The sequence below is a fragment of the Podarcis muralis genome, chromosome 10 (genome assembly GCF_964188315.1).
Source record: "Podarcis muralis chromosome 10, rPodMur119.hap1.1, whole genome shotgun sequence".
Lineage (NCBI taxonomy): Eukaryota > Metazoa > Chordata > Lepidosauria > Squamata > Lacertidae > Podarcis > Podarcis muralis.
The window spans coordinates 7,868,719-7,882,996 of record NC_135664.1 but is presented as its reverse complement, the minus strand read 5'-3'; the positions used below and the strand labels follow the sequence as shown (position 1 = coordinate 7,882,996).

General features: G+C 45.4%; 1 protein-coding gene across 2 annotated transcripts in view; it reads right to left on the bottom strand.

The window, feature by feature from the left end:
• Positions 1 to 14,278, bottom strand: part of CDHR3 (cadherin related family member 3) — a 47,056-nt gene that overhangs the window by 25,011 nt on the left and 7,767 nt on the right. Inside the window, exons 1-2 of one of the 2 annotated variants that reach the window (XM_077935783.1) lie at positions 4,840 to 5,038; positions 2,458 to 2,626 (exon numbers count right to left, since the gene is read on the bottom strand). In XM_077935783.1, coding sequence (XP_077791909.1) covers positions 2,458 to 2,587 — 130 coding nt within the window. In that variant the 5' untranslated portion in view covers positions 2,588 to 2,626; positions 4,840 to 5,038. Of the gene's footprint in view, positions 1 to 2,457; positions 2,627 to 4,839; positions 5,039 to 14,278 lie in introns of those variants that run through there. The other variant, XM_028747448.2, reaches the window with a different exon arrangement.

Here is a 14,278-nt window from a genome sequence, read left to right as displayed (position 1 = left end):
AAACTAAGTAAATGATATTTAAAACAGGGGTCATTGGTATCACCCAAGAACCCAACGTTGTCTAATTCAGTGTTTCCCAACCGGTGTTCCGCGGCACACTAGTGTGCCGCGGAACGTTGCCTTGTGTTCCGTGGGAGGGAGGCGGGCGAGTCGGGCGGCGAGAGGCGGGGCGGTGGCGGCGAGCACACGCGGGGCGGCGAGCGAGCTCCCTCCCACATCCCATCGCCGCTCGCTTCGGCCGGCCTACTGGAGGAAGGCGCGAAAACCTCGCGCATGCGCAGGCCTTCCGCCTGCGACAGCCCAGTAGGCCGGCCGAAGCGAGCGGCGATGGGATGTGGGAGGGAGCTCGCTCGCCGCCCCGCGTGTGCTCGCCGCCCGACTCGCCCGCCTCCCTCCCACGGCACACCAGCCTACCTCCGTGGGAGGGAGGCGGGCGAGTCGGGCGGCGAGAGGCGGGGCGGCGGCGGCGAGGAGAGGCCGCCCAGCGCGGGGCTCTCGCCGTCTGCCTGCGAGCTCGGCGGGCAGCGCTTCCGCCCGCAGCGCCCGCCTCGCGGCTCTCATTCCCTGCCCCTGCCAAAGCTCACCCAGCCAAGCCGCGCTCTCCTTCCTGCCTCGCTTTGCTGCCTCCTCCCCCCCCCACCCCCAAAGCTTGGAGGTTCCCCGGCAGGAAGGAGGGAACTTAATCCTCTCCAAGGGCTGCGGAAAACACATGCAAATGGGGGCTTGCCAGCTCTTCAAGCGCCGCCGGCTTTCTTCGGGAATTACCGCACGCCGAGCCCGGTAACGCTGACAGGCCGAGCCGCGGGGCTTGGCAGCGCAGCCGGCAGAGTGTGGGAAAGGGCGGCCGCCACGCGCCGGGCAAGGCGAGACTCGACGGGGAGGACACCGGCAGCAGCGCCCCCCCCCCCCCGAAACCCGCTCCGGGCAGGTAATTCACAGAGAGTGGACAGAAGGAAGCCTTAAAGGGCTTCAGCCTCCCAGAGTGGCGGGGAATAATAATAATAATAATGATAATAATAAAATTGACAGGGGGTGTTTTTCTAGGTGAGGGGGTGGGGACTGTAATAACAAAAAAATCAGCTCTATATCAACCGCTGTTTTGCAATGAGGAATTGCAAATAAGGAAGATCAAAAGGAGAATGTTTTTTGGGGGGGACTCTCTTCCTCTTCCTCCTCCTCCTCTCGTTCTTGCTCCTCTTCCTGGCAAAAGGGCTGCTGAGACCCCTTCTCTCTTGGGTGCTGGTGGGTGCTGTGACGTTGACGCTGCTGTGGCAAGTGCCTTTACTTAGCAGAGTGCATTCCCCTTTACACAGGAGGGGAGGGGGAAAAATTGAAACTTACACTTTCGTGCGTCCCTCCCGGCGCGACGCTGCGCGCTGACGTCACGGGGCTGTAATGGTGGTGTGCCTCAAGATTTTTTTCATCAAACAAGTGTGCCTTTGCCCAAAAAAGGTTGGGAAACACTGGTCTAATTCACTCCAAACCAGTGCCAAGGTTTGGCAATTATTTTGCAGCGTTTTGCAGGTGGCTTCTGGCGAGATCTCATGAGAACTTGTGAGATCTCACTGGAAGAAGTCACTGGCGTGCGACCCCAGTGATGGCGGGGGACGGGCGCCCCGTAGGATTCTGCCAATCAAGGTGGCTGCTTCAACCCACTCCATGTGTGAGCTGGCCCTGACCACATCAAGCAGGCAATGCTTGGAGGCCGGCACTGTGAACCCTCTGGCTGTTCCCCCTCTGACCACCCCTTCTTTAGGAGGATAGAGCTGTGTGAGACACATGGCCTGTTTGGACCCTCCCCCCAACCCTCTGCAACCTGGCCTCAGTGGCGTAGCGTGGGGGGTGCAGGGGGGGCCGGCCGCACCGGGCGCAACATCTGGGGGTTAGGGTTAGGGGGCGCAAATCCACGGGTTAGGGGGCGCAAATTACTTGCCTTGCCCCGGGTGCTGACAACCCACGCTACGCCACTGCCTGGCCTGCTGCCATCAGGTGTGCTATCCTGTTACTATCAGCATTGAAATAGCATTCAATTGCCAATCCAATCAGCTTCTGCGCAGAGAATGGAGAGATGGTGTTTTAAAATCATTATTTCATTTATATATCATCTTTCCTCCAAGGAACTCAAGGTGGCATCCGTCGTCTCGGGCAGCAAAATGCCTTGGGTCAGCAATGCGCATGAATCACTGCCTGCGAGTGTGCTCCCTTCCAATCACAAGGCAGATGCAAACCTAGTGGTGCCTTCAGACTGGGACTTTGGGGCAGATGTCCAAGGCCCCATTCAACAGAATGAAGAGGGGGGCCACCAGATCAGTGGAAACATTATGGGGGTGAAGGCAGGGGAGGTTTTTACTATTACAAGTCTAATAGTAACGTTTTTCAGGTGTAGGTGAAGTCTTCTTCCAGTGGACCTGAGCTATCTATAGTAAACACTCTTTTTATTTCAAGCAAATGACTTACTTTGATATTTCAGATTGCCTAGAAACATTGGAGGTTCAGGAATATCAAGCAGTTGGATTGTCAGTATTTGTAGGTCATTTGCCCCAGCTTCGTCATAAACAAGGATCTGTAATTCAAATCGATGTGGCATAGCTTCATAATCTGGGACAGGGTTTCCAGTGGTAACAACCTAAAATAAAAATGAGTAATTATTAGCAAACATTGGGTTAGACCCAGAATAAGTGAGTTGCAATTAGTTCCTAATGAAATCGATGGTACTCATGTTAATTATTATTTGATATAAAAATGGAAAGTGTAATGCTGGTGGTCAACAAAAGAGGTTTAAAGACTCTCTCAAGGCAAATCTAAAAAAATGTAGTATAAACACCGACAACTGGGAAACACTGGCCTGCGAGCGCTCCAATTGGAGAACAGCCTTTACCAAAGGTGTCATGGGCTTTGAAGACACTCAAACTCAGGGCAAAAGGGAGGAAGGCATGCTTGGCAAACCCTCACCATTATAAGCTCCCGTCCAGAAACCGATGTCCCCATTGTGGAAGGATGTGTGGATCCAGAATTGGCCTCCATTATTAAAACCGTGTATATGGAAGACAATCTTACTCGGCTATGAGTGATCGCCAAAGAAGATGATTATTTGATACATTTATATCCCTTCTTTCCTCCAAAAAGCTCAAGATAACTTATTTAGTCCTCCCTCACTTCATCTATGTGGGATAGCTTAGGCTCAGAGGTGGTGACTAGTGAGCTTCACAACTGAGTGGTTGACACTGTCTAACCGCTAGACCACACTGGGCCTCAGGTCAAGTCATTACTAACTTTTTACACTTATTTCATTGGGCACTGATTGCATCTAACTTGGCCCAGATCTACAGTTATGTGTTTAAATCTCCCTTATAGTACAAAATTAGAGCATATAAAAATAGTGTTTCCTTTTATCAAACTCCATGATGTTTCCAGTTTCATGAGGGTTTTCTTTTATGGAATAAGTACCGTATTTTTCGCCCTATAGGATGCACTTTTCCCCCTCCAAAAATGAAGGGGAAATGTGTGTGCGTCCTATGGGGCGAATGCAGGCTTTCGCTGAAGCCTGGAGAGCAAGAGGGGTCGGTGCGCACCAACCCCATATCGCTCTCCAGGCTTCAGGAAGCTATCCCCCCAGCCCGGCAAGCTCCGGGAGCGATGGCGAAGCTGTGCGCAATGTCGCCATCACTCTTGGACCCGTTTTGGGGGCTGGGGTCGGGGGAAGCTCGGGCTTCCCCCACCCCCAGCCCCGCAAGCTCCGGGAGCGATGGCGAAGCTGCGCACAACGTCGCCATCACTCTTGGACCCGTTCTTTGGGGCTGGGGGGGGGGGGAAATAAAAAAAAATCCTTTATTCCCCCCCCCCAAAAAAAATAAGTGCGTCCTATGGGCCGGTGCACCCTATAGGGCGAAAAATACGGAACTTGGTTTATTAAAATTTCTGCCACCGTTTAAAACCACCATTTCCTCCTCTGTTCCCGTCATCCCTGCTCTACAAACTTATGCCATTGTTTTAAATCACCAATTCCACCCTGTCAGTGTGTCTACCTTCTTGCTCCCATCAGCAGCAGACCTTGGTAACATGGCGCCCTACGTGAGGCCAAAAATTGATGCCCCACCCCCACAGCCCTCGAGATGCCTTTCCCAAAGCTGGCGTCAAGCTTTGGGAAGGAGGCAGGAGGACCCTAGAACCCTGTCAGAGCCCTCACACGTTCTACCCAAACCCCAATGCTTACTAGGCTTTGAGAAGGAGGGGGAAGGTGCCCCTTGTGGGGGAACTGGCTCCACTGCCCTAAACCCACCTCTGCCAGGGCCACTGGTGTTGTGCAACCTGCCTTCTCTTTTTCTCTCCTCCTCTGTTAAGTTGTGGGTGAACATATCAGACGACACAGCGATTCTTCAAATAGCTCTTGTTTATTCACAGGCCAGAACAGAACTGAACTGAAGGGTTCAGTCAGCCTGCTTATATAGCGCTCCAGTACAACGTAACTGTTACAGTTTTCTAAAACTATCCAATCACTGAACGTCACTTTTGATCCCTTATTTGCATAACTATCTACAGTATCCCCCTGCTGGCCCAGGGTGAGAACTTCAGTACATAACATCCTCCACACCGACTTCATGCAAAATCAGGATGGTGATGAGGCATTACAAATCCTCTAATGAGGGCTGTGGGACGACAGCCTTACATTTGATGTTTATAGGTAAATATATTTAAACAACACTCTACTTTGCACTGGTTTAACTGAGATATTAGATTCAACATTTTATTATTAAAGGAAAAAAAGTTAATGATGTTATAACAGTATCCTCCACCACCAGAATCTGATGGGCAAGATTTTGAGACTAAGCAAACATTTACCTGGTACAGAATTGTAGATCTAGGGTTGATAGCAAAAGCTTGTGTGAGTGGGTTTGAGTTTATTATTTTAGGATATCCGCTTGCCAATGAAACATTTGGGGTTAAATCAACACTGAAAGTATATACCACAGTACCAGCTGGAGAATTTTCTGTTACATTGGCTGTATCAGGTAAACCAGAAAAACTCAGTGTTCTTCCCCCTGCAGATTACAGAGAATCAAAGCATATATTGTTCAGAAATATTATTTTTAAGTGCAGATTGGTCAACAACGTACACTTTGTCTTAACAGTATCTTCCCATGAAATAGAAACCACTTTGCTTTCTAACTATATCCATCTGTCTACCTTAAGCTTTATGGATGCAAAAACATTAACCCATTCATAGCACAAAAAATGTAGTTTTTCTCAATCCAGTATCATTCATGCTTATGTTCAATATGCTGCTTTCAATCCATATAGATTCTAGATCCTGCTGTCCACAAAAGTGGACATGGTTATTTGATGTGCCTTTGAAAACCATTCCCTTGATTAGGTTACCCACATATTTTCCTCCCTGGAGATGTCCCAGGTGAGTGAAGTGGTGCTTGCGATCTTGGTATATGCCCACCTACAATATCACTGTGCAGGTGTGGACACACACACACACACACACACACACACACATTGCTGGGACTGCCTACATCTATTTTCAAATGCACACACTGTTGTGTAATACAGAATCAATCTACAATGAGCTTTTATTTTTTGGAATCAGTGAAACCAGTTTATCAATAAGTGCTTTTCAGGGGCAAAAAATATGCAATAGATCTAAATTATGTGTGTACTACATAGGGCAGTAAAAATACTCAGTCTCCATTGATTCTAGAATAAAATGTTGTTGTGTGCAACCTAAATGCTGCATCTAGTCAAATGGCCTTTCTAAATAATCTATACCAAACAGCTAATATAATTATAGCAACAATAAAATCAATAGCAACAGCAAATAGAGGGGAAATCATGCAATCAATCCCCATGTAAAAGCAAGTAAGTCAGTTAGTCATCCCCAAAGATTTTTTTAAAAAAAGAAATTAATTTACTAACATTTAAAACACACACACATACACACGAGAGAGAGAGAGAGAGAGAGAGAGAGAGAGAGAGAGAGAGAGGGAGGTAGGTATGAAGTACTTATCACATTCATTTCCCTCTAGTCTACAGTCAACACTGAGCTGCATTGATCTCACACCCCACATCCTATAACAAGGTCATTCCCAGTAAGCAATGCATCCGTCTTTACTTCCCATGTTTGCAATTGTGCACTATAAGTCCATAGCAAAACCACTAGGAAGTCACTGTCTAGTTCAGGATGGGCAGAAGCTGGATTGCGGTCCTTAGTGTGCCACCGACAAATTTATGGTAAATCACCTAGCACCTGCTGATGTACTTTCAGAGAGCACTGTCTGTGGTGGGCCTTGACCTGATTCAAAAAGGCACTGTCTTATGTTCTTAAGCAAGAATATGAAGCAAAAATATTTTTTACACTGATTAGTTATAGCTTAATTCAAGAAGTGGTCTGAAAGACCTAGCCATTCCGTCTGTGGCTTCACTTCCTTGCCTGTCCCACCGAAAGCAATTAGACTTGAAAACAGCCTCTCAATTGAGGGAGGGGTCACAGTTAGGGAAGAGAGAGTGAACCCCATCAATTAAGCCTTAACTGTTAAAAAGATATTTAGTACATTCCCTTTCATAGAAGAAAATCAAAGAGAGACCCTGAAAAACTGGGCTTTGGTCTACTGATTACCAGAATATTAAAGATTTACTGAGAACAATCAAAATAGTGTTCCATATTTAATCTATGAATAAAATTATGTCCTTACCATATATTTCTCCTAACAAAAGAAGGAGGCAAAAGCACAGCATGTTCTGAGTCTTTCTTTGAATGTGGCCATCCATGATCAAACTGAGATATCTTTCTCCTAGCCTACTTCAATCTCATTGCTCAATTTCTTCCTTATCATGGAGAAGTGACAAATCAAACAAAGATTCTGCTGTAGCTAGGGCAGTTTCTAAAACATCAGTCTGTTTACCATCTTGTGAATGGCTCACTGATAACGATCCATCACAAAGTTAGTGATCCTCATAGAGTAGTAATGAAAGGAGGAGGGCAGAAGATTTTAGAAAGTTTACAGATAGTCAGAATTGATTATCTCAACGGCCTCTTTTCAATCTTAAACAACATGGAGAAATTCACATGGCATAAACTGGGAATGTAAGATATGGTTCTACAAAAAAAGGCTTACAGAATCACTTTTATTTATGCTTATCATTATTATAGCTTTTTAAAAGACTTTTGATGGTTCTTATAAGCAGTATTTAATGCCAACAGGATAAATAAAACCTATAATATTAATTTGGGGTATTAGAATGTTGGGTAATCTCAGTGCTGAGTTTATGTACTGCTGGTGGCAATGGTTTAAAATCAAATTGGCATGGGCAAATGTAATAAATAAGAGAATTTATGGGGTTTTTTGTATATTTTATACCACTGTATCTATTTCTTCTCTTTCTGGGGTATATGAAGGATCTCATAGATGAAGAAAGTGCTTTTGAAAAAAACAGTGGTAGAATAGAGATTCCCCCAAAATATACATACGTATATTTGTATTCCACCCTTCCACAATTCAAACCATGCTCAAGGTGGCTGAGAACATGAAAAAATGCATGCAGTTCTTTACTGCATGTTTTATTTCATAATTTAAAGTAATGGATGTATTTTTTCCCCATTTAAACGGTTATACAAATACAGCCTAACCATGGTTCACTTAATGCCTCTTATCAGTGGTATTAGGCAAGAACCTCAGTGCTTTACAATGTAGGCAGTGGATGGGAAGAGTATTCTAATAGTTCACAGGTCTCATTAACAAGGCTTCCCCTAAAGAATGCTTGGAACTGAGGTTTACTGAAGGTGCTGGGAATTGTAGCTGTTACCAGTAAACTACACTTGCCTCTTACCAATCCAGATCAGTGGTCCATTTAGCGCAGTGTTGTTGTTGTTTCCTCATAGGACTAAATCTGAGTGATCAAGTATAAAAGGTAAAGGTACCCCTGCCCGTATGGGCCAGTCTTGCCAGACTCTAGGGTTGTGCGCCCATCTCACTCAAGAGGCCGAGGGCCAGCGCTGTCCGCAGACACTTCTGGGTCACGTGGCCAGCGTGACAAGCTGCATCTGGCGAGCCAGCGCAGCGCACGGAAACGCCGTTTACCTTCCCGCTGGTAAGCGGTCCCTATTTATCTACTTGCACCCGAAGGTGCTTTCGAACTGCTAGGTTGGCAGGCGCTGGGACCGAACGACGGGAGCACACCCCGCCGCGGGGATTCGAACCGCCGACCTTTCGATCGGCAAGTCCTAGGCACTGAGGCTTTAACCCACAGCGCCACCCACGTCCCACGATCAAGTATAGGTATAGCTTAATTTTAGAATGTAGAATTTAGAATCTATATATCTTTTGTTCCTCAAGATTTCCCCCCATTCTTACAACTCTTTCCATATTCTTTGTTGAATCTTAATTCTAGGCTTGGGCTAGAAAGACTGTAGGACTTGAATATAAGGAAGGATCCAACCAGAGAATTTGAAAAGAGGCCGTAGACACAGCTAGACATGCCCTGTAGAAAGGTCAAACGAAGAACTCCAGGGATAGAGCTCTTGGCTTCCTTTCTTAAATGTGAACTTAGAAAATCATGCTGCCTTTAAATTTCCACATGTCTATCTCAGCGCTTCTTCATGGATGAATAAATTTAATAGAGGTAAGTCTTCGCACTATTCACAGAAGGGTTAATATTTATTATATTCTTGATCAAACTTGACAGTCCAAATTAACCCAGCATATAGCAGGTAACAAGACTTGGTGTTTATTCTGACCCTGCTGTTCTTTAAATTTAACAGGATGTGTAATCTCTCTTCCTCTCCCCACCAGAACAGACAGTGAAAGGGGAAGCAGCAAAATTCGACATCAGAACTCGCTGTGCAGAATTCTCCCCGACACATGGACCTGATCTGTGCCCTGAGAAGAGATTTATGCTGCGAGCAATTAGATCTGGATTTATCTTGACATACAAGAAAGGCAACTAAACTATTTGGCAGGCTGCAGTACTTACAGTTTATTTACTGACTCGTTTACATACTGCTGTATAATTGCTCAGCCTCCTGAGCTGATGAGATTGGCAAATACACAAATGTCTATTTGAAGTAGCAAGTGGCACAAAGGAAACGGAGTTGCTTAAATAGGTTTACAGAAACTGTGAGGTTTCTATGTACAGAAACTCATGCCTAAGTTTTTCAGTGATGTTATGTACCCACAAGGGAATAAAATAAAAGCTTGGTCTGACATTAGTAGTGTTGAACAGCATTGTAGCACGGCTGGATTTTTAAATGATGATGATGAAAAAGAAAACAACTTTACAGTGACAGCAGAGATCTGGTTCCCAGAATGTGTTATCTCTTCATTCTTTGTCAAGGAACAGCTTTTCCTGCTTTATTAAGTGGGTTTCCTCCACACATGATGTGAACCCATGTCTACTAAGAAGTAAGTCCTTACTCCAAGGTAAATGGGGTCAGGATTACAGCCTATATTTTTTCACTCCCTGCAAAGAAGATTCCATCAGGTTTTATAATGGATAAAATGTTCCTAGAATAACAATCAAAAATTATCTCCAGTCTTCCAGGTAAATAATTACACTACTCTATGATGTATGATAGGGACGTGGGTGGCGCTGTGGGTTAAACCACAGCGCCTAGGACTTGCCGATCAGAAGGTTGGCGGTTCGAATCCCCACGACGGGGTGAGCTCCCGTTGCTTGGTCCCTGCTCCTGCCAACCTAGCAGTTCGAAAGCACGTCAAAGTGCAAGTAGATAAATAGGTACCGCTCCGGCGGGAAGGTAAACAGCATTTCCGTGCGCTGCTCTGGTTCACCAGAAGCGGCTTAGTCATGCTGGCCACATGACCCAGAAGCTGTACGCCGGCTCCCTCGACCAAGAAAGCGAGATGAGCGCCGCAACCCCAGAGTCGGTCACGACTGGACCTAACAGTCAGGGGTCCCTTTACCTTTACCTTATGATGTATGAGATTTTGGCAAATGATGCAGGTGCACTTCCTTTACCTTGGCCTTCGACACCTGAAATGTGTGTTTTCAGGGCCCACCCTATTCTTGTGAATGTAACAATTTAAGTGTTTTTATTCTGAATTTTAACATTGTCGTAACCCACTCTGAAACCTGCTCATGAAGAGTGGGTAGTAATAATAATAATATGCATTTTTGTGCATAATTTTTAAAATCTCAAACTGATGTGGGATATGATGCAAACATAAGCTTGGGAAAATGAGGATCTTAGAGAAACTTACGGGTTCTTCTGTCCCTTGCTGTAAATCAGATTCAGAAGCAGCATGCTACTGACCAGCTGCTGAGGAACAAGACCAGGAGACCTTGATATTTGATCTGATTCACCAGAGCTCTTTTTATGAGTGACTTGATAACTGAGGAATGAGCCTTTGGAAAGTGGAAGCATCAAGCCACTGCCAGCTGCAGATAGAAAAGTATCTCAGGAACATAAGCCAATGGATGGACAGAGCAGAGGGGAGCTGGCTGACCAGATTCACGAATAGCACAGTGTTGCTTCTGATGGTTCTTGCTTGCTTGGGTAAGAAAGAAAGGGGTCAAGTCTTATACAAAGCAATGGGACATTTTCCAGTATCCGTTGCGCCACTTCTCCTCTTAATCTCAGTTTTCTAGAAGATCTGTGCAAGGGTTGAGAGAATGAATCTGTGCTGTTCATGGGGCTGAAGGAGCAGGAAAACTGAGACTGAAGCACCAGTTGACAAAGTGGGGTGTAGACTGGGATCAGCAAGACCATCCCTCTGTTTTAAAGGTAAAGGTACCCCTGCCCGTACGGGCCAGTCTTGACAGACTCTGGGGTTGTGCGCCCATCTCACTCAAGAGGCCGAGGGCCAGCGCTGTCCGCAGACACTTCCGGGTCACGTGGCCAGTGTGACAAAGCTACTCTGGCGAGCCAGCGCAGCACACGGAAACGCCGTTTACCTTCCCGCCAGTAAGCGGTCCCTATTTATCTACTTGCACCCGGGGGTGCTTTCAAACTGCTAGGTTGGCAGGCGCTGGGACTGAGCAACGGGAGCGCACCCCGCCGCAGGGATTCGAACCGCTGACCTTTCGATCAGCAAGCCCTAGGCGCTGAGGCTTTTACCCACAGCGCCACCCGCGTCCCCTCCTCCCTCTGTTTTACATGGAAGCAATTAGAGCACTTTGTTTATAGTCCTATTTTAATCTTCCACCTTAAGGAGGCTGCCATGACATGTCTGAAAGACGTCCCTGCCTTCTTTGTATGTTCATCACTTTACGGCTTTGTAGCATGCTCTCAAAATATTTACTGAATGATTAATTCTAACAGTGAGTGCTGCTATGGCATTATAGAAGTGTTTGTGATCTCTCAGCCTGCCCTGTAGTAGCACTTGCACAAAAATTCCATCCGACAGGTACATGTCCTTTACTAAATCACCACTGCTTTCCTGAAGCAGTTTCAATATTTACGTACCTAGAGATGGAGCAAGCTACTGTTACTCAGGATTATTGAGCAAAACTGAGAGTCAATAATCTCTTCCCACTACGCAAATCTGTTCCAAGAAAAATGCATAGTAAATTCAAGAAAGAAAAGTGGAAATACATTATAGCAAATACAACAGAGTTGGAAATCTAAATGACATTTTGTAAATCAATCTGTGCTACACATACTGCCAAACTGAATAAATACACTTTGACACAAGAAGGTGTCAAGTGTTCCCAGTAACAGAAGTATGGATATAGTATTGTATTTAGAGAAGGACAAAGAGACTCAAGTTCAAATCCCTCAAAGGTTGACTTAGTTGGGGTGTAGGGGATATGTTGGTGTGGGCATTAATTTTGGAATGATTGAGAAACTCAACTAAATGGGGCACACTCTATTAACTTTTCATTTCTTCTGAAATGAATGAGTAATAAATGTTATGAATGGGCACTGGTTTCAGTGTATGTGTGAGAAAGAGACTGTATCCTCAGCAGCCCCCCCCCATTGCCTCTACACTAGTCTCTTGGTAGATAGGAGGCACTGCTGGTCACTTTCTATCCTTGTTCCCAATGTAGATCTTTCTTCCTCCCTTGTTCCTCTTGTAGATCTTCACTCACCCCTTCTTCCCTGGTGGAGAAGCACCATTTTGTGGTTTGCCTCAGGTGCTAGACTGTTTTGTGCTGGCCATGGTGAGGTTCATGCTATTTCTGACACAAACATTATTTTTGTATAGGAACGTGTGTGTGTGTGTGCGCGCGTGCGCGTGCAGGGGATTGGCCCCACAATTGTAGAATATAAACATTAATCCTTTGTCAAACTGCCAAAGAGAGAAAGTCTAGTGCACAAATTTACACTGAAGCTCCATTAAACAAAATGGGTATTTGTTGCTTTAAACACACAGCTCTTTCATAGAAAAACTGAACTGAGACACTATCATACCTTCAAAAAAATAAGATACTTGCACAAATAGAGAAAGTGACATTTTTGTGACAATTGGGCTCTGAAACATATTTATTTTGAATAAACATGCTTAGGACCATGCCTTGTGTTGTTTTGCACATGTTTTTCATTTCCCCTTATTATTAATAAGAATCCCTGAAGGGAAACTGCAGGAATCCAATTCTTAACTTGATTATGAAAAAAAGTGAGGGGGGGGGGGAAATCACCATTGAGGGATTCCATAATAGATAGATTCAATGACGTGATAGATTCCATGGGGTCATCCACACAGCACCTGAAAATCTGTTTTCTATTTTCAATTTGTCCTCTGCTGACCTCTGCAGGTCTGCTGTACCTGATCATTTTGTACACAAATAACAAAACCAGGGCTGTGCATCTCTGCCACACAACTCTAGAGAAAACTAGAACTAGGTTGCCTTCTTGTTGTTGTTTAGTCGTTTAGTCGTGTCCGACTCTTCGTGACCCCTGGACCAGAGCACGCCAGGCACTCCTGTCTTCCACTGCCTCCCGCAGTTTGGTCAAACTCATGTTCGTAGCTTCGAGAACACTGTCCAACCATCTCATCCTCTGTCGTCCCCTTCTCCTTGTGCCCTCAATCTTTCCCAACATCAGGGTCTCTTCCAGGGAGTCTTCTCTTCTCATGAGGTGGCCAAAGTATTGGAGCCTCAGCTTCAGGATCTGTCCTTTCAGTGAGCACTCAGGGCTGATTTCCTTAAGAATGGAGAGGTTTGAACTTCTTGCAGTCTATGGGACTCTCAAGAGTCTCCTCCAGCACCATAATTCAAAAGCATCAATTCTTCAGCGATCAGCCTTCTTTACGGTCCAGCTCTCACTTCCATACACCACTACTGGGAAAACCATAGCTTTAACTATTCGGACCTTTGCTGGCAAGGTGATGTCTCTGCTTTTTAAGATGCTGTCTAGGTTTGTCATCGCTTTTCTCCCAAGAAGCAGGTGTCTTTTAATTTCATGACTGCTGTCCCATCTGCAATAATCATGGAGCCCAAGAAAGTAAAATCTCTCACTCCCTCCATTTCTTCCCCTTCTATTTGCCAAGAGGTGATGGGACCAATGGCCATGATCTTAGTTTTTTTGAAGTTGAGCTTCAGACCATATTTTGTGCTCTCCTCTTTCACCCTCATTAAAAGGTTCTTTAATTCCTCCTCACTTTCTGCCATCAAGGCTGTGTCATCTGCATATCTGAGGTTGTTGATATTTCTTCTGGCAATCTTAATTCCATCTTGGGATTGATCCAGCCCAGCCTTTCGCATGATGAATTCTGCATATAAGTTAAATAAACAGGTAGTCAGTATGTCATACTCCTTTCCCAAATTTGAACCAATCAGTTGTTCCATATCCAGTTCTAACTGTAGCTTCTTGTCCCACATAGAGATTTCTCAGGAGACAGATGAGATGATCAGGCACTCCCATTTCTTTAAGAACTTGCCATAGTTTACTGTGGTCGACACAGTCAAAGGCTTTTGCATAGGCAATGAAGCAGAAGTAGATGTGTTTCTGGAACTCTTTAGCTTTCTCCATAATCCAGCACATGTTTGCAATTTGGTCTCTTGTTCCTCTGCCCCTTCGAAATCCAGCTTGCACTTCTGGGAGTTCTCGGTCCACATACTGCTTAAGCCTGCCTTGTAGAAGTTTAAGCATAACCTTGCTAGCGTGTGAAATGAGTGCAATTGTGTGGTAGCTGGAGCATTCTTTGGCACTGCCCTTCTTTGGAATTGGGATATAGACTGATCTTCTCCAATCCTCTGGCCACTGCTGAGTTTTCCAAACTTGCTGGCATATTGAGTGTAGCACCTTAACTTGCCATAGTTTGCTCTGGTTGACACAGTCAAAGGCTTTTGCATAGTCAATGAAAGCTAGGGAATATCG